This window comes from Hydra vulgaris, chromosome 03 (genome assembly GCF_038396675.1).
Source record: "Hydra vulgaris chromosome 03, alternate assembly HydraT2T_AEP".
NCBI lineage: Eukaryota > Metazoa > Cnidaria > Hydrozoa > Anthoathecata > Hydridae > Hydra > Hydra vulgaris.
In genome coordinates this window covers 70,569,553-70,591,994 of record NC_088922.1, presented here as the reverse complement: position 1 = coordinate 70,591,994, position 22,442 = coordinate 70,569,553, and the positions used below count along the sequence as shown (strand labels likewise).

Here is a 22,442-nt window from a genome sequence, read left to right as displayed (position 1 = left end):
TTAAACCTGATTTCTTTCTTTAGTATGGCACAGAACTGTTTGAAATGGTTTTAGGCTCAAATTATTTGCAAGTTTTATTATTTATAAACCAGTCATAACTGTTATAATCTAAATTTCCAGTTTCTAGTTTCAAGTTTAACTGGTTTTAATTTGATTTCGACAGAATAGCTAAGTTCATAATAATATAAACCAATTAAAAATGGTGTTCAGTTGTAACACATTTGTGTTACAAATGAACACCATTTTAAGTGAACACAATTTATATATATGAGCAATATATATAAATAGTTGATGTGTGATGCATTGATGTGTGAGGGAAAATGTTAGATAAATAAAAGGTTTTTATAGCACATACTGGCCCTTAACAAATTTAAGATCAATGAAAATGTCAATGAAAACTATTTGCAGATCCTTATAGAACTTTAGTTTAAGATAACAATTCTATTGTAATTAAAATCACAGGTGCTCGTCCATGATTTTGAAACTACTTTGAAGTAAATTGGTTTTGCTAAAAAATTGTCCGGTTTGAATACTTTTTTCTCTGTAATATTTTTTTTCTGGTCTTTCAATTTATTGAAATAATTATTTATAATTATTTCAATAAATTGAATTAATTTGGTATTATTAGATTATTATTAGATAAAGGCTTTTTATTTATTTATATTTTCTTTTAAATTGATACAATTTTTTGTCATTTTAATTTTAAGTAAAACAGATGCTGTTTTTGAAATGAATTTGATATATGGTTGCCAAGAAACAATATAAGTATAAAATAAATCTAGAAGACGCAAAGTATACGACTCATTAAGTACCTTACCATTCATAAATATAGGAACATGTAGATTATTCTAATAAGGATTAGCTGAAAAAACAATTTTAGCTAATCGTTAAAATTGAGTTTTGTCTGAGTTAAAGCTGAGAAAAATAAGCAGCCGTGAGGCAGTGGTTAGAGCATAGGACTCGTAATCCAAGGGTTGCGGGTTCAAACCCCGCTCAAAGCACATAAACATTATCAGTGAAGTATGAGACGGAGAGCCAACTTAATAAGTCCTTATGGCGGTGCTCTGTGACAAGACCATTAGGACTGAAGGGGAAAAAAAAGTTAACCAGCCACTGACAGCCCAATGCTGAAGCATATGTGAAATTTTAATGCTTAAATGCCCCCTCTAAGCTATCAGAGATGGTGTTATCATCAGTGAATAATGCCACCGTAGATGTGAGAATTACAGGTAGATCATTAATGAAAATTAAAAAAGTATAGGGCAAAGAATAGAACATTGAAAAACCCCTGAAGTTACTGTAAATGAAGAAGAATACTGTCCCTCAAGGACAACTTTTATACTAGGATTGGTAGAGAAGGATTCAATAATCTTGAAGATTACCTGATACACCATAAGAAGAGAGCTTATGGATAAAATCAGTTTGCTAAACTTTATCAAAGATTTTACAAATGTCGAAAGTAAACCTCTCCACATCTTTTTTTTTTCTTCATAATTCACCACGACAAGGCCTGAGGGGGCCACTACAGTCGAGGAGGTTACTCATTTTTTGTTGTTGTTGTTGTTGTTATCGTGGTACAACCCTCTCTCATTTCTTTAACTCCGAAACAGGAACCTTGACGAGCAAGGCTGCTGCGCGGAGAAACTAAGTAGAGTGCGTTACTTCAAGGGTAGCGCTTTTGATAGTAAAATGTAATGGGCTAAATTGCCTATAGTATGCCTATTTAAATCATATATGATGTCTAATATAGGATTGTAAATGCCTATAGGAATCCCAAAAAGATAGCTATCAATAATAACATTACAGGTTAAGTTAAGTTATCAAGTATTTAAACCATTGACATTGACATTTTGATATTTCATAGCAGAAAATGTCAAAATGTTTATTTGTGGTTTTAAAACCTTAGACGAGTAGATTTTAATTTCAATAGATTTGTGAAAATAAAATAAATTTTTATTTCTGGAAACAGTTCGCGTTTATATTTTTATTGATTTTGAATTTGTTGAGGGCCAGTGTAAACATGACGGAAGATATAGAATTAAAAGATGCAATGGGTTAGAGTAACCTGTGCCCTATCCCTATGCATTTCATTTTTCAGTTTCTTTGCCTAATTTATATTAGCTTATAAGTGAGGTTTTCTTTAACGATAGGATAATCTAAATGTTCAAAACAGTAATGCGAATGTAAATTTTGGCATAGGATCTAAGGTTCTTGCACATGATTGGAAACAGTGTTCCAAATTGCAAAAAGAGGTAATATTAGTATATTATTATAATTAATTTTGTAACAAATGTTGTTTTTCTTTGAACATAAATTAATACTGATACTTGTCATTATAATATATAGTTATTCCTGTTTCAAATAAAACAATTTTCTTAAACATCAATTTTAATAGTTTGCTTGAAATCAAACATAATGACCAATTATACATTTAAAGTATCACTAAATTTATTTCTGAATACAAAATATAATTGAGATAATTTTAAATTTTTTATAGTAATGATATTATTTTTAGCATTACAAGAAACTTGCCAGTCAACACAAAAAAGCAAGCATTTCTTGTCAATGTGGCAAATTATTTAAAAAAAAAAAAGAATTTAACCGGCATCAGAAGTCATGCGGAAAAGTTTTTGAATGCCATTCTTGTAGCAATTCTTTCGGTGCTAACAAAAATTTAAAAAGACATGTTAAAGAACAGCATAACGGAGAGGCCCGAAAAAGAAACAATGTTTTATAGTTTTCCTGATTCCTAGTTTAAAATCAAAAGTTAAGTGAAATAGATTGAAAATATTTTTATGTAAATATTAAAGCCTCTTAAATTGTTAGTTGTAATTATTTTGTTAATTATATTTATTTCTTTTAATGTTTTCTAATTCATCTTTAAAATATTAATGGCTATTATCCTTTTGATTTGCAATGATGCCAATAGTAACTTTTTTGGGTCAGATATAAATTCATATAATTCATTTAAAATCTGGTTGGAATCCTCCTACTTTTATGTGATTTTGTAACAAGCACTTTTTACCTAATCATCTTTATCTTTGTTCTTTCTTGTTCCTCTTCTAAAAAAGGAAATGATGGTTCTTTTTCTTACTCAAGCACTTTAGTTTATGTTAGTAATGATCAATTTGACTAAACACTTTCTTTATCCATCAGCCTTTCAATTTTTCCACCGGCTTTTATATTTGTACATCAGCCTTTCTCTTTTGCCATCAGCCTATCTCTCTATCCATCAGTTTTCCTCTTTGTCTGTCAGCTTTTTTCTTTGTCTATCGGACTTTCTCTTTGTAACTTAAAATTGATTGTCCATCAGTCAATATTGTTGTATTTGGTGACTTTAATGATTTGATTGTTCTACTTTATTTCTACTATATATCGACATAAGACTATATGCTTTTAGTGTGGCTTAAAAAGTTAGCAACAATAAGTAATGAAAAAGTATAAACTTTTTTCACATGACGTAATATGGTTTCCCCTATGAAATACAATTGATTGCAAAGTAAGGCTCTGGTAAAGTTGCCCCCACTTTATCTTGCTAACTACCTGGTCACATACTCTACTTCTATAAATCTCATATTGGTCCTTGTATATATTATTGTGCTTTTATGTAAATATTTAACATAATAGTATGTTTAAAAATGTTTCTTTTTGGGATTACATCACACATTTATTTATTTATAACTTGGAGTTAAACTCTAATATTTTTTAATTATTTTTTTTAGAATTAATTTTATTGATATTGATTTTCGAAATTCAAAACAAGAAATACACATAGACCAACTACTAGACCTATCTTGATGAAGAGGTAAATGGAATACTTTATAGGGCTTTTTTCTGTTTTTATATTTTTGAAACAGATACGTTTTTTTTGTGTGTTTGTGTTTATTTTAGTTGGTTTTTTTATATAGAAAGAAATTTATTTGAAAATTTGTAAATGACCATTTGAAATTTTCTATTTTATTAACGGAAGACTTTTTAATAAATGTCTGAATTTTATTTTTTTTCTTCGCTTGCATCCCCATTTTAAATAAATTACGAAAATCATGAAATAAATTAATTAAAATTAAATAAATTAATTAAATATATAAAACTTAAATAAATTAAGTAATAAAGCTATGTAATACTTATTTGTGCGCCAGAGAGCAAATAATCACATACTTCTATTTTTAATTTATATCTTGTTGTACTTTATGGAATATCAAACTTCATCATCAAAACTTTTATTTTGGTTCACTATTTTATTTAAATTATATTATAAGTCTAACAACAACAAATCGTTTTCAACAAATAATGACTTTCTACTTGTCATTTTCATAAATAAAAGTATAAAATATATTCATAAATAAATTTATCTCAGATAAACATAATTATTAAAACAGTTAACAGTGAAACATCTAACTTGTTTAGTGAACTTTAATATATTAATTAATACAAGTCATTAAGCTGCGACCTGCTTTTTTAGCAACGGGTTCGTTATTCTTAACGTTCTCAGCAATCGTATGATTTCTTTTTTTTGATGGTGTCTTCAAGGGCATAGTAAATAAACTAATTCCTTTTTGTAAAGCCCTTTTTCCCCCGTTATTTGTTTTACGACGTTTCACAGCCTCCGGCTGGACATTAATTTTATTTTTTTGGTTTTTTTTCAAAGACTTGCATACATCGTTATTCTTTCGGCTAATTTGCTGCATACCGAATGTATGTAAATTTGTTGTAAGTAAACTTGAACTCATTTTTTCTACTCTTTCTTTAAATTTTATTATGCCAAGTAAAAGTGATTTATCTCCAACAGCGATTTTAGAACGTATAGTTTCAAATGAATTTGACAGTGCTTCAAAAGCTTCGTCCCTCAATGTATCATCTTTTTCACAAATGTTCGAAGCTTCAACATTGTTAGCAACATTACTGGTGCTTTCATTCAACTCTATATATAAATTTATTTCAAAATTATTTTTGCATATATTGTTATCGGTGTGGAGTCCTTCAAAAAACTCTCTTGGTAAACTCTTCCCTAGCGCAATTTCAGCAAGATATTTTCTTTGGTCAATGTTGAATATTGGCATAAAGTTCAAACTGTTTGAAATGCCATTAGATCATAGCACAAATTGATGTTTACAAGGAGCGCCATTTCCCCCGATTCGACATTCGCATATTTTAATATTCATATATACCGTATAGTTATTTTTTCCAGACGCGCTAGGAACAACAAATATGTTGCTACCGATATTTTGAATATTTTGTAACATTGTACTAACATGCTCGGTGGATGGCTTTACAAATCCGATTACTCCTTTCTTTTTTTTGGGTTTACCAAAGTATCGAGGAGTATTATAGCTATCAAAAGATCCACTAGCAGCAGATAACAGTTTATTTTTATAATGTTGGTCTAATTCTTCAGTAAAACTGTCAAATAGTGCGTTAACATTATATGCTCTTACTCTTTGCAAAATTAAGTCTTTCATAACTAAAAATTGCGCCTCGGTGTAATTATTAGTGTTGTTACCACGTGTTCTTAAAGTCGAACGAAATGCCAATGCCCAACATTTTTTCATTTCATATATATTTTTTAAATAAAATATTAGATTAGGGTATTTTTTAATGATATTGTCGCAAAGCAGTTGTGAAAAAGCAACCTCAAACATCTCTATTGTTTTAGAGTAAACAGAGTTTTTGAAATTTGACATAATAACCGGTCGATCCTCTTTTTGAATTTAGTGTTTCATATCAAACAGCCATCTCCAAACTTGTTGCAAAAGATGAAAAGTACATAATAATAATAATGAGGAAGGCCAAACGTTATATAATGGATCTCTTAACTCCGATCTGTTGTCTGTGAGCATAACATCTGGACCAGTTTGATTACCGTTATTAAAAAAAGCATTTTCGGGTAATAAGATTTTGTAAGCTTCAAAGGCCTTTATCAAGGTGTCAGTTTTTTGGCACTACAAATTATTAAAACCAAAGGAAGAGCACCAGCAACACTATGAGTACAAAGGATAAAAAACCTAAGATTATTTGCGTCCATATTTGAAGAAGAGTCAACAAAGACTATTTCTGAAGAATGAGTTTCCTATAAATAGAGTTATAAGTAATATCAAAATTTCAAAACTTAACGAAATAATAACAACTAAAAAAATAATCACCATAGTATGAACTCTTTTCATTAAGGGCGTTACTATAACTAAGATTAACGGTGTTGTTGTCATATCATTTTCTTCGTATCGTTGGAAATGCACAGCGCTATCCGGAAACTTATCAATATAAAATTTTCTTTTTTCTTTTAAATGCTCAAACATTTCTTTCCCATTTTTAGATCCATATTTTTCTCTACAGTAAGAGTTATATAACCTTTTAAAGTCGGGTCTGGGTCTTGGACAAATTGAACAATCAGATCTTAAACGATGATATTCAATCTCATCTTTGCATTCAAATAGAAGATTTTGATTGTATTCTTTACAAGCAAATCCTTTTAAAATAAAATTAAATACATTATGGTTTTTTTCAGGATACCTGGGGTAGGGCTATTTTTTTTTGCTTATAAAATTCAATAAAAATATATATACATTTCATGAAGTATTTAAAAACTACCTGGTGTGAAACCTTTATTAAAAAGAGTTACAACTTTATCCGCAGTTTCAGGTAATATATCTTTAAAACTATTCACTTGTAATGAGTTTAAGGAGTGATTGTGACAATATTCTAAAATAATATGACAGGGATATGCATCCTTATTCTTTTTAATTTTTATTGTCAAAGAATATGGACAAACTGTGTTTTTGATTCTTCGTGAAGGATTATTTTTCAAAATAGATGAAGCATTAGTCGTTGGATTATATCTGGTTTTATGATGACAGCGATACCTTTATAAAAACTGAATGAGCTTTTGATTGCAAGATGCCTATGAGAGTAATCATTAAATTATTGCATAAAAGATTTATGATAACTTATCACTATGTTTATATGGGTCAATATAGTTAGTTAGGGTAAAGTGACTCGAATCAGTGACCAAATTCCTTTTTAGTTTCTGTATTCTGCTAATGAATAAATTTTTTTTTCAGATAAGTATGAGCGCAATAAAATAAACAAAACAAGCAATATAGTAACAAATATTCATGTTATATTATAGCATTTTCCACTACAAACATCGTGTTAACATTCAGTTTAAAGGTACGGACAGGGTCGTACCGAACAACGAAGTGTGGGGATAAAACTAAAAAAAGCTAGTTTTACCAATGGAGGGTTATTTTTGAAGCCAAATTTCGGTTTTTACTGACAGAGTCCCGACCCTGAGGCTCTGTCAGTGAAAACCGACAGAGTCCGAAAGTCCCAGATTTTACCTACATAAACCTTATGGTTTATGTCGGTAAAATCTAGGGGGGTTGGGTTGGTAATATCTCCACCCCTCAACACATACATCTCCGTCGGCACGGCCCTGTGTATGGACTATGTTATTAATTTACTAACAATTATTAATTTATTAACAGTTCTTATTATTTATTATATTAATAACAGTTATATTATATAATTATATTATAAGTTACACTATATTTTGAAATTCTTAATAGTTAATTATTGCTTTATTATAATTATATTATTATTATTTTTGGTTTATCATAATAATTATAGTTATTACTATAATATAATATAACAATAACTATAATTGTTATTATAAAAACAATAACTAAATATTAGGAATTTCAAAACATAGTGTAGTCGAATCATTTTTCCCGAAGCAATGCGTAAGGCGTTTGGATAAAAAGTAAAGAAATTAAATGCAGATATTATTTTTAAGACGGTTTTCGAAACTAGTAATTTTTATGAATTTTTTAATAATTTTTTAAAAATAATTATTTTATAACGTTTGTTATCATTTATATTAGCTTATTTTGTAAAAAAGTCGGTTTTGATTTTTTTGAAGTAAAGGCGTTTTGAAAAACGGCTGTAGTGTTCGTCTGCGCAATTTTCATTTTAAAAAATAAATAAAATTATACCCCGAATGCTGAAAGGCTTATCTTTCTCACAATGTATGATTGTCTAATAGGTTTATTTATAAACATTTTTTTAGAAATAAATTTGTTAAGATAAGGTCAGAGTTTTGTCACTTTACCCTATTGATATTACTTCAAACAGTTATATTACAAATTTGTTGTTGTCGTATCTCATTACCTAGATGTTGCAACCTTTAAGACTTCTTGATTTCTTTCGCAGTAATTATTTAAAAATGTTTCAGCTTCTTTTTCATTTGTAAGTAATGCAGAAATATCTGCCTTGAAACATTGAGTTGTTCCCTCAACAGCATTGATTTTAATATTAGCAAATGCAAACAACTCTAACGCAGTTTCGAAAAGTTCACTTGTGTTTTTTAGACCATTAAATTTCAAGCCTGATATATGCGATGCAATTAAAAGTGGTTTACTTATGTCAACTTTTTCGCTAGTATTTGCTAACCCTTCTTCTACTTAAATAAATTTATCTCCTTCTGCGTTGTCGAATATATTTTTTATGGTACTCATAGTTATCGCAGTATTAAAATTACTACTAAAAATAATATCACTATTAAAAAATCAATAAAGATAAAATTAGCTTCTGCTCAATGAACAAAGTGCTGAATTATAGAACATACCCACGAACCCGTACCCTCAGGGGTACGGGTCATTACATATTTGCACCTGGGCAATTATAAAAGAACCACCCTTCCCCTAAAATTAATATCACAGCTACACTGTGTGCAACACTAAACATTCATCCCTGAATGTGTTGCACAATTACACTACACATTCAACACTGAATGAATAGCATATCTGTTTTCATTGACCAAATAAAAACTATCAAAACAAAAGTTGAATAAGTCTTTTATTTCTATATAGTTGTTACATTTCATTGCAAAAGACGACAAAGTTATTTATTACGTTCTATTTAAGGCCTAATCGCTTGAGCCAAAAATCCCACAACCCTAACACAAACATATATAACACAACAACATTTACCACTAAGCGAACAATATCGTAAAAAATTTTTAAACAAACCAAAAAAGTCATTTATTTTAAAGTTACAAATTTTTACTCATCAAAAAATAAATTTGCGCGATATTGAGTTTTATTAAGATATTGAGATTAATTGTTCACTTTTTTAATGACATTTTTTTAATTAATAAATATCCTATTCAGAAAAATTTACTTATTTAAGTTATAAGCAATTTAAGATGATCGACAATTTCTACAAAAAATTTAATTAAATTAAATTTAATTTTCTTTGATTTATGTATGCTTTCTCAGTTGCTCTAAAATAAGGTGAATAAATGGCCAACAATCAGCCTAATAATTGCATTTTTAGGCTGTGGCATCAGATCCATAACTATTAAAAATAAAACAGAATTTCGCAAAGAAAATGAAAAATGATAATCTAGTCGTCAAATAACTTCGCCTTCGTCATAATTTTTGTTTTCATCCTGAAGTTTCTTCAGCCCTACTAACAAAAGAAAACAAATCTGCTCAATAATAATAAATTTATTTATTATTTATATATGTAAATAAATATATAAATATATAAATATATATATATATATATATATATATATATATATGTATATATATATATATATATATATATATATATATATATATATATATACATATACATATATATATATATATATATATATATATATATATATATATATATATATATATAAATATATATACACACACACACACATATTACTTTTTTTGTTTTTATAAAATTTAATGATAATTCTTGTATTTTTTTAAAAATTATCAAGTTCCCTTTCACTTTTCCCATGCAACTAACAACTTTTAAGCAAAAGTTTCGATTATTTCATACAACATCTAAGATAATTAGTTAATATTTTGTTGCGTGTTCTTTATTATTTTTAATCTTTTGGGCATGCTGTTAACCAATTTATTGCATGTTAATGGAGAAATAGAGTTCCACGATAGTTGTACAGCCTCCCACAGATTCTTTTTGTTCATAGGCTTTTCCTCGTCTTTTACAATTTTATAAATCTAGCAATTGTGCTGGCCACTCCAATTGTTTTATGCCATTATTTTGGAATCATCTCTTAGTGATGGAAGCCGTATGCTTTGGAAAATTAACATTTTCGTGTATTGGCATGTTTTCATCAGCATAAGGAAGCATTATTTTTTGAAGTATATTAGTATAAATATCAGCTGTCGTGTCTGTTTAAAAAAAAAAGGACTAATACCAAATGATGAGAAACATCCACACACTATAATAGTTCCACCACCAAACTTCACTATTTTCTTAGTGTAATGTAGGTCAAACTCTTTATTTAGTGGTCTGCAGAATATTTACGGAAAACCTGTTTTCTAGCTTTTATGTCTTTTTTTTAATAAAGGCACACTTCTAAGTGATATTAAAAATAAATTTGCTTTAACTAAACGCCCTCTAATTGTACGCGCTTAAACATATATGTTACACTCAACACTGAAATATTTTTAATGACGTTGCTGGAGATAAGCGGATCCTTTTTAGCTTCAAGAATAATTAATTATTCTTTTGCATCCTCTAGATTCAACACACTTTAGTGTTTTAAGAGCATTTTGAACCATTCCAACAGAACGCTTAATCATTCTTAAAATCTCTCGATATGACTTTCAATTGTTTTTAATTCGTTGAATAATAGCTCAGCTGAGGTGCAATGAGACTTTCTAGCCATAATATCCTAATTTAAAACTGTTTTTTGAGTTATTTTGCTAATAAACACAATAACATTGCTATCTAATTTTTTAAAATAATTACTGGTTTAAAATCCAAAGGTCATACCTTCAACTTCAACAATATTTTTTACTGTGTTTGTAAGTAATTAACTGAAATATTAGTAATAGTACACTGTAAATATTTAACTGAACATACATAGAACACTTTTTAATAAAACATGCAGTATAATTTTACTCAGTGGCATTGGAATGTAATAGCAGTTTGATAAGTTGGCTAAAACAAACGTATCAAACTGCTAGAGTTCAGGATTTGAGGGGAGGGGTAGATGTAGCCGTCTTTGACTAAATATGAAGGAGGCTGGCAATTCTTTTCCTACGCGTGTGGTACACTGAAAAAGTGATGATTGAAATTTAAAGAAAAAGAAAATTTCTTTTTTTTACCAGTAAATTTTGAGCCATTTTTAACAAAATTGTTTTTTTTATTAACATTAAACTTTATAAAAACAAAAAAAGTGAATCAGTTATCATCAATAAGTGTGAATAAAATGCATTTCTCTCTATCTCTCTCACTCTCTCTGTGTGTGTGTATATATATATATATATATATATATATATATATATATATATATGTATATATATATATATATATATATATACATTTTATGATTGTAAATAGAAGGGAAAGAGACATACAATATAAAGCTAAATTATTTTGCATACGTTATAGCTTGTTTAAATTTTTTTTGAGAAGTTTCAGATAAACTGTTGCAGTAATAAAGTTGAAAGTTTACCACATGCCACAGGCAAATACTTTTGCAGCATCTTTGGTAAGATATGTACCAATATAGTGAAGTATTTAGTAAGTGTTTTATAATAAAACAAAAAATTTTATGTGCTGGTCCATAGAGAATGTTATATATAATACATATATACATAATATATAAATATACATTATGATAATTATGATGTAAATTATAATAACATAATTATTATGATAATACTATTATCATAATAATTATGTTATTATAATTTACGAGCGCTTAAAACTCGTTTATCCCTAGGGAGATTTGTTGATTACGATAAGTTGTATATATAAATTGTAAAATAACACGTATCAAACAGAGTTCTTAAACGTAAATAAATCATTTATAAATCATTACCATCCAACTATCCTGCACTTTTTGAATAGCTTATTTAGTTTAACTATATGTTATCAGTTATATTGGTCCAATAAATTTATTTACTGCAAACAAATAAAGTTTCTCCTTTATCCCCTCTAAACACTTTATTTAGCAATTTTAAAAACAAACAATCCAATATAATATATATATATATATATATATATATATATATATATATATATATATATATACAAATTTTAATAAACATATTTCACTTATTTATGACATATATATACATTATTCACATATATTTTACACATTTAACCCTTCTAATTCATGCATTTTCTTAATTCTAAACTCACCGCGAAAGCATGTTCAGCCAATCTTGTATTTATGATATTTCCGCATGTTGTTCGTTTGGTTTCAAAATGGTTGCATGCGTTGTTTGTTTAGTTTCAAAGTTACTTTTACCGAAAATGGGAGCCACCGTTTACGGAAAAAAGAACGCATCTCCGGCGCGCTCCAAAAGTTTTGAAATATACACAATAAGTTCCTTAATCGAATCTTCTGACATGATCCTTTAAAATATAACACCGACGGTGGAATGGTAATGAACAGAATAAGGAAACCCTTATGTTGATTGAGGTTTTATATTACGGTATGTTTGAGTTAGTGTGTCTCGATCTCAAACTCGACTCGCTTTAAATATTTTGTAACTTCTGTAGGTCTGAAATTGCGTAGACAAAGTTCATGCGGTTAAACAGGGTTAGGGTATAGATATGTTATAAATTTTGAGATTAATTCTGAGACTTGCGTTAAGAAAGTCCATGCGGTAAGTTGAGTGATATTGTTACGGTATGTTTGAGTTAGTCTGCTAAATAATAATAAACAATTGATGCGGTAGAAAATCTGTAATCGTTATAAATTAATTTATTTTATTATGTTCTTAAAATCTATTTTAAAATTTTTGGTTTTAAAGTCAAACTCGACTCGCTTTAAATATTTTGTAACTTCTGCAGGTATAGATATGATTTTAGTTTTAGGACGAAACCCGACTAAGTAATTTATATGTACTAAAGCTTCTTCAGTTCTCAGACTTGCGTTAACAAAGTCCTTGCGTAAGTTGAGTAATATTGTTACGGAATGTTTGAGTTAATGTGTGACTAAAATGCTTTAATATGATACAATATGCTACGACCTATGCTTTAATATGCTACGTATATGATATGCTACATATGATATGCTACATATATACATGCTACGTATATGCTACATATATACCTATGCTACGTATGCTACATATATACATGCTACTACGTATACTACGTATACGTATACCACCACATTTACACTTATATATATCATCAGTTTTCAAGATACAATCTGATTTCACTACCTTCACAGGTGTATCGTTCCACGAGGTTGATACAATTGTAAGACTGCTGGAATCGTCGTTTATATTTTGATGGTTGCTTGATGCGCTTAAATTTACAGCGTTCTGACTATCGACTAAATCATCAACACATTTCTTTATAACATCTGTTTTACCGATAATTTCTGAATCATTTCCTCTTCCAAACGCATTACTGAGTAATTCACTACTTTCGCTTGACGTATTACGACTCACATTACATGCATCTTGACAGTTTGACTTTATGTTTATAATATCTAACCTATATGTATTATCAGTTTTCGAGATATAGTCTGATTTCACTACCTTCGTAAGTATATCGTTCAACAAAGTTGATACAACACTAACAATATTCTGACTATCAACAAAATCATCAACATAATTCTTCTTAACACTAGTAATATCGGAATAATTTCCATTTTCTGATTCGACATTAATTACACGTAACACATTATTATCACTACTCACGTTACATGCATTTATAATATCAGGCTTAGTCAAATCAGTAATAGGCGGCGCTGATGGTAACACTGTGCTTAATTTAAATGTACTATCTATTATGGTATTGTTTTGTGGAATACTATGTAACCCAGCATTAGATGATACGCAGCCGGATAACGTTAAGCTGTTTAGTGGTGTATTATACACTTCAGAAATATTATTTAACATACTATTTAATAATTCGTAAACGCCTCCAATGCTTCCTTCTTTACCTAAATTATTCGATTGTTGATCGATTACGTTTATAACCGTTTGAGAATATTTTTCTACGCTGTATGGTTTTAACACACCGACATACTCAGTTACGTCAACATCAGATTCAGAAAAGCGTACCGCGTCTATATGTTCATATTTGACTAATGGATATAATACTAATAAACTGATGTTCAAACCGAACACATCACTAACATCATTAACTAGTTTACCATTAGCAGATAATAAAATGGAAACCAAATAAAGCACAACGCTACCATACTGTATTAATTCAATATCGTTTAGAAATACCCTATCTTTTACTATACAAACTTTGTGATCAAGTGTATTATGTAAGAATAAATTATTCAACAAATACATTTTATTCACATGACCAAACGTGGCATAAATATATTTCATTCCTACTATATCGCCGATCTTTCTCAATTCTAATTCTTCACTAACACTAAAATTGCCGTTGTGAGCGTTGATAACATTGTCGTAGATGCACTTAAGAGGATATCTTTCTGGCGCTATTCTGTATACGCAATAAACTCTTTGAACATTATCAACCATATTCACGTCTCTTATAAAAGACCCGTCTGCAAACATTATTACATCATTCGCTTCGAATCCACATATTGGGTTTATAACAACGACATATCCATCTGCTTGGGCTACGTCGGCGGCGTCTAACGATCCGACAACGATTATATATCTAAATGGTTTAGAAAACAACCTGACGAAAACGTTATTTTTACTAGGTAATCTAATATCAGATTGAGTCGCAATCCCGAAACCAATGGTGAATTTCAATGCATACTTTGAGGTATATGTATAAAAACAACTAGGCAAAACGGCTAAATTATAACTATACACACAGTCACGTAGTGAAACAATATCGTAATCAAATATATTTGGAGAAACGACTACACCCACAGAATTGATATCTCCAAAATCACTCGTTGGTGTGTATGACTCACGATATAAAATGTACACATTACGCAAATCGAATCTTGTTTTAGAGGTAACTTTAACGCCGTTTACAAATAATATCACATCATGTTTTTTTATCAATCCTGAGTCATTTTCGACGATATATTTTCCACTGACATATGATATCGTAACATCTTTTAATTGAGTCGTGATGATATGGATGTTATATGGTAACCAACTAACTCTAATATATGCGTATCTTTCACATTCAATAGGACATATTATATCCCCAATTCTCAATTCCCCAATATCCACAGTACTAATCTTATTAACATTGCTAGTATGAGTACCGATTGCTGTAACATAACCTATTTTAAACCAACTTTTATCGTTAAAATTGTAGGTAGGTATTACAAATTGTGGCTCGCAAATATTATCGTAATAAATAAAAAATCGATTACCTGACTGAGGTATATCACAAACATCGGCGATGATATTATTATCAACTGAACACAATATGTATTTGTCTGCAATTACAATATTACCAAATTGTTGATGGTCATACTTCAACGTACCAAAATTACCGATGAACCCTTTATTATTCTTGAATAAACTATAACCGTTATCTGTGACTCCAAATACTGTAAGATCGTCTACCTGTTGAGCATTATGCTTTGTATGAAAACAATCAAACACATGTTTAACGACAGTGTTTAATTTTGATACACTAAAATCTCTCCGGTTGATTAAGTCATTTGGTGCACTCGTTTGCCGCAATACAATATAAACGCTTAGACCTGATGTAAGACAACCGTCGGTTATAATATTACCGTTTTTAAACATTAATATGTCACCTTGTGTCAAACCCCCGGCAGTTGAACCAATATAATAATAACCCCCTCCGTAAACCACATCACAAAAAGTTAAATCACAAGTAATTATATGATACCAATGCGGTAATTTATAAACTCTAATATAACTATACATATCACCAAATTTCCCACATATTATATCTCCCATACACAAATCACTTGGCTCAAATCCAACGGTATCCAACCCTACAATAATCCCTCCGATAGTACCCGAGTGTGTAATAGGTTTTGATTTAGTAATACCCGTAGTGAACCAACGATCTTTATATGGTATTACGATTTTATCTAAATCTTGTAATCTAACTGAAATAGGTTTCTCGCAAACGTCATATTCCATTATTGCTGTACTCAACGATACCTCAGCTGAGTTAATATCACTAAATGGTACTACACGGTTCTCCATGGCTTGCAATAAGGTATTCAAATCTCTATGTTCGTATAAGGGTTTACCAATAATTTTATTAACACAAACCCCTGATGGATACGGATATAAAATGTAATCATCGTACTCTTCCACGATATACGTTGGCAGATCATCTTCAATAAGATCATCATCAGAATAAGATTCTAATGGTGCTGTTGGTTCAGATACATAAAGGGGCCATCTTGATAATAAATAATAATTATCTTTGTATAATATATAGTCAACGCCGCGATAAAATTTAAACCAATATTCATCAGCTGTACACTCAAGACTTGTTCCAATATTACAAACATACTCATCGCCATTAGTAATAGATAATGTATCATCTTTAAATTGAACGGTATGTAATTGATACTGACTACTAAAAAATACCTCGTGATCAGCAATATTTAAATACAATTTAACTGTATTATAATATGATATGGCATATTTATCCCCGTTCTCCTCGAAATCAAGTCCGAATACTTTGCCAAAACTATCATATGTGCTAACCAAGTGCCCGTCGAAATAAAATTTAGCTTTTGCCTCAGATACACAATAGTTATCTTCGATCTTAAATTTAGCACTGTTTATAATTTCGACCATGTTAAATTTGTTAGTCGGATAGCAACTATGACAGTTGATTGTTACATCCCCAATATAATCGTCATCCACATCTCCATGAGTTTCTGTGCAATAATGCTCACCATGAGCCGAATAGTAAGGTCCAATGTGTTCTTTGGTGTCATACATAGTAGGCAGTGGATTCTCATTGAGTATAGCAATATCGTTTTTAGAACACGCTTCAAACTTATGTCTGACGTATGATTCCAAAGATTTAAAACACTTTACGCCAGTATGGAATCTACAATCACTGCATAGATAAGAATTAAATTTAACGTATGAATCCAGCCGTTTCTTATTAAATCTTACAATACAATTTGCGTCTTTAGACTCTACCTGAACGTATCCGTTAAGGGTCTTAATAGCATAACTAGCCTTTCCTACTGGTGGTGAATTTTTGCTAATATAACATGGGCAACAATTAGCAAACTCATACCTATCCCCGCAAGTACCGTGAATTTTATTGTCACATACAGTTCTAGCATATTTACCACAGCAGCAATGTGTATCATAATTAACTATTGGAGTTACGTATTTAACGCCATCGATATACTCGACTTTGTTAGTATTAATCATACGTATAAGAGATGGAGATTTGAACTTGCGTTTAAACGCTATACCCAATGGATACCTAACAATTTCATTCAGACAAACGTGATTCTCTTCAAATTCTTCATGATAACTCAACCCGCAATCACAATCAACCATTTCTTTTAAATGATAAAATCTCCTTTTGATAATAGACGGCTTACCAAAATAATCTGCGTATTCTACATTAGTGTCCAAAATATTAAATATCAATATATTTTCTAACGTTCTATCTAGATATCTGCCGTATGGTAATGGTAATTGATTCTTAACCCAAATTTCTGGTTCTTGCCAATCACAAACAGTGATAGTGTTATTTTTTGCTTCGTCTACACACAAAATAGGTAAACATTCAGTGTCTACGCTCCCAATTGTGTAGTATGATCTAAAAACATGAATAGAATCTCCAATGTATTTAAAGTCTCTAACCCAAATTTCTACATTACTTCTAACACAATTATCTTTAAACAAATATAAAATATTACCCCTGTAAGAAACCAAAATAGCATGTTTAAAGTCAGATGTTATAGTTCTGTCAGTTAATTTGACAGACGAATTATATCTTATTAATCCAATACTTTCAGGCAAACCGTTGTCTATGCCATAATGTTGATATTTACAAAAGTTATAACTAGTCGTAGATATTCTATCATCTATAAATATATTATCCCCATCTTTTGACCAAACATAATTGAATTTATCCTTCAACACAATATTCTTATCCATCACACCGGTATTTAGATTTAATCTTACCTGTTCGCTATGACCAAGTAATGTGATGTTCGGTATCAGGCTGGCAATACAATATGCATAATTATTGAAAGTAAAATCACCAAGTTTTCTCCTAATCATAATAGATTTTTCGATTCTAGGGCACGAACAACCAGATTTTCCTCCGCACATTAAAAAATGTCCTACTCTTCTCCAATAATTAAAATTCAAAATTATTTCATTAACGCATGTACCATAAACTTCACCGGAATACACATCAAGTAAATCTAAGTATACAATATTGACTCTGGTGTAATTTTTAGTTATAGACACTATATAATCGACATTTTGAAAATCTCTATCGTTTATTATAATTACTCTATCGAACCAGCCGACGAAAGGAGAACTTGCCGGCATAAGTACTGGATAATCATCATCGTTACTAACAAACGTAACAGGATAAATATCTGGTAGACTTAACAAAAACTCATCGTGCAAATACACGATCATATTTTTGCTAGCAAATTTATGAGCGGTAGCTCTAATAACCGTATTGCTAGGCAAATATACATCGTGTCTTTTCCTCTTTGATTGTATATAATTACCCATACAATTTGCTTGCCTGTCATTAAAATAAATGATATCATTTATACTCACAGTTTTCCTAGAAAGACTACTCCATCTTAATAAAAAAAATTGCTTTGCACCGTATGCAAATGCATCCACCCAAGCGAATCGGCCATCATATTCTAAATTGACAATTTTATTACTCCGCTTAAGTTTTTCATGTGAGTTGATAATTCTGCGAAAAGCATCAATACACTTCATATCTGCTAATACCATACCCGGGTGAGGTGTGTTATTTTGAACATTTAAACCATTAACTGTAACGTATGAACGTAACCCCATCATTATGGTAGCATCTATCTTATCGTCACTCTTTTCGTCAAATCCTCTGTGCAATGCAAGCGGCATAGCACTTTTTATCAAAAAACCTATCTTAATACAGGCTTGTTCCAAGCCTAATAATGTGTTATCCAATGAATAAAATAGGTCAGCGTCACTAACGGTATAAAACGCGTAGGTACTTGGGTTTAATTTTACATTCTTCACTTTACCAACAACTAATCTGAACAGATAGTATCCCAAGTAATCAAATATCACTTCAAAATTAACTGCGTATGTCATATCTTCAAAATTAAAAGTAAACTCTTGCGGCAATATCCAGGAGGACCATACGCTATACTTATGTTTGTATATGGTCTCACCTATATGACAAACAACGTCGTCGCAATACTTACCATTAAACGTATTATCGTTATGGAATTCCCAAGGCTTGTCTTCATTTTTAAGCCATTGACTCGCCGTATAGCATTTTGTCTGAGTTGTATTCTTTAATCTGAGTGTATTATCTCCTATAACTGCAAGATGATTAGCCGCGTCGCTAAATAATGATCTTGCAATAACTACCTTCAATTCTGGTATAGTTAATACAGCTGCGTCTTGAATTAAGGCGGGATGTAACATAGAAATGTAAGCAACTTTACATCCGGACCTGATCATACTTTCTATTACGTGTTCAGAAGTAATATCATAACAAGAATCTATACCCATCATAGCATCGCAATGCCATGTACAATCTTGTATCTTATTAAAGCATATTAAACAACGTAGCATATGATACGTCGTAGCATATTGTATCATATTAAAGCATTTTAGTCACACATTAACTCAAACATTCCGTCGTAGCATATTGTATCATATTAAAGCATTTTGCTATGTAGCATATCATATGTAGCATATCATATGTAGCATGTATATATGTAGCATACGTAGTATACGTACATATATACATGCTACGTAGCATATACGTAGCATATACATACTACGTATACGTAGCATATACATACTACGTATGTACATATATACATGCTACGTATATGCTACATATATACCTATGCTACGTATATGATACAATATGCTACAATATGATACGACCGAAAGCTTTAATAAAAAATATCAAGAAAACAGAGCTCAAGAAATTTACGAGAAAGTATCATTAATTATCGGGAAAAATAAAATCAATAGTTTAACTTACAACAAAAAAGGAAATTGGGTGATGGAACTAAAAAGAAAAGAAGACGCTATACATGTTAGCGAATCAACCATTCAATTATCTGGAAGTAACCAAAACATCAATCTAAAAATACGTTCTGACATAGGGCTACTAATTACGGTTAAATGCGACCCATTAGTCGAAGACCATGATATTCTTTCAGAATTGGATCCATTTATTAGGGAAGTATATTCAATAACACACACAACATATAAATTTGACCGTAATTTAAAAGACGGCCGACGACTATTTCGAGTTAATCCAAAAGTAAAATTAGAGGAGATCCCTCATACCATTGAAATTGGTGGAATCAAAATAGCTTTACACTATGCAGGTAAATCCTTTCTTTGTTCTACATGCCAGTATTCTCATCCGCCTCAACAACGGTGTATTGCTCGAAAACCTACGGAAAAACCAACTGCAGACACTATTCCAAATAAACACATTATTAAAGACAAAAACGAATCGAATGATTTCGTACCTAGTTATCAACTAGCTGAAAATAATAATGAATTGACATCAAAATTATCCGAAAGCAAAGTAACCAAAATTGCTCCTACTGAACCAGCATTTGAAACTGTGAAAAGTAAAAGTCAAAAAAAAGAGGAAAGAAAGATAAAGAAGACCATAAACGAACAAAATGAGTTTAGCGACATAGAATCAGATATGGAAGAAGGCGAAATACGGCAAAACGATAAAAACATTTATAAAAGAAATGCCCCACCACCGACTCCTCAAAAAATTGACCCGAAGAGATTACCAAGAAAAAAAGCGGTATGAGATAATTTTATACTATATTATTGTTATTGTTATTTTTTTCTCTAATTTATCTGGTTTAATCTTTTTATTTTATTTTTTACGAGAAAATTTTTTTTGTAAATGTAAAACATCTGACATTCCATTCCTTTACGCATTTAATTACTCTTACTGTCATACCAATAATTATATCACCACAAACCACAAACATATCATAAAACGTAATAAAACAAAAATGGAAACCGTTAAAATATTCTCCGTAAATATTTGTGGACTTGCTGACATAAACAAGCAAAACATAATTATAAAAAAATTTAAAAAAATGAACTTTGATTTTTTCTTATTGCAAGAAACGCATCTTAATGCACAAAACGCAGAAAATTTTATAAAACTTTGGAATAATCCTGGCTACTATTCTAACGGTACGTCACACACAGGAGGTACTATAACATTAATTAATAAAACAAAGCATAATCTAAAAATAATTGACCATTACGAAGACCACGAAAGTCACTTTAATTACATACATGTAGGAAACGATTATCACAGTTTTTTAATAATAAATGTTTACGGAAAATCCGGTTCAAGTTATGCTGACCAAATCAAAAGGAAAAATTTATTTAAAGAAATAACAAAAACAATCAAAACAAAAATTTTAAATAATATGTCTATCATATTTGGAGGTGATTTTAATATGGTCCTAGATGATATTGATCGATATCCACAAATAAACAGAAAAAAATGTTTGTCAACAAATGATTTTAAAACTTTATTAAAAACTTTAAACATCGAAGACACTTGGCGTATTTTTAATCCACATGCCCAAGAATACACCTATAAATCAACAAACAACGTAACATTCTCTCGACTTGACCGGATATATATAAGTAAACACATGCGCCATTTTACCTCCATTAAACACGAACCAATGACATTTACTGATCATCACAATGCCGTATGTGCGGCGATTTCTATAAATAACATTGATATTGGAAAAGAAGTTTGGATTTTAAATAATAAAAATTTAAAAAAAATAGAATACATTGAAAACATTTCCCAAATTATTAAATCACACGCCTCAATAATTGATCATTCCAAAAATAAAACTACTGACTGGGACCATCTAAAAAAACAAATAAAAATATTTTCACAAAAATTCAGCAAAACGGAAGCTAAAGTAACTCGAATTCAAGAATATAGACTAAAAAAACAATTAAAAAACTCGTTAAAAAAAGCCCATAACAACCCAAAAATGAAAAACTTGAGTGATGCATTAAAAACAAAACTTGAAATGTATGAAAAAAATAGAGCCAAAGGTGCTGAAATCCGAGCAAAGGTTAAATGGCGAACAGAGGGTGAAAAATCGAGCAAATTCTTCTTCCACCTGGAAAAATCAAAAGTTCCTAAACAAGTCATAACATTAATAAAAGACAAAGACGGAATTGAAAAAAGTAACACCAAAGACATCACTAAAGCTTTTGAACATTTCTACCAAAAACTATACAAAGACACTAAAA

General features: G+C 30.0%; 1 protein-coding gene across 1 annotated transcript; it reads right to left on the bottom strand.

Moving 5' to 3' along the window:
* Positions 1–12,915: 12,915 nt before the first annotated feature.
* Positions 12,916–22,146, bottom strand: LOC136078377 (uncharacterized). Its single transcript, XM_065794146.1, has 2 exons — positions 19,971–22,146; positions 12,916–19,847 (listed from the first exon to the last, which is right to left on the bottom strand). The coding sequence occupies exon 2, from the start codon at positions 19,755–19,757 to the stop codon at positions 13,074–13,076; it is 6,684 nt and encodes a 2,227-aa protein (XP_065650218.1). The 5' UTR covers positions 19,758–19,847; positions 19,971–22,146; the 3' UTR covers positions 12,916–13,073.
* Positions 22,147–22,442: the final 296 nt, after the last annotated feature.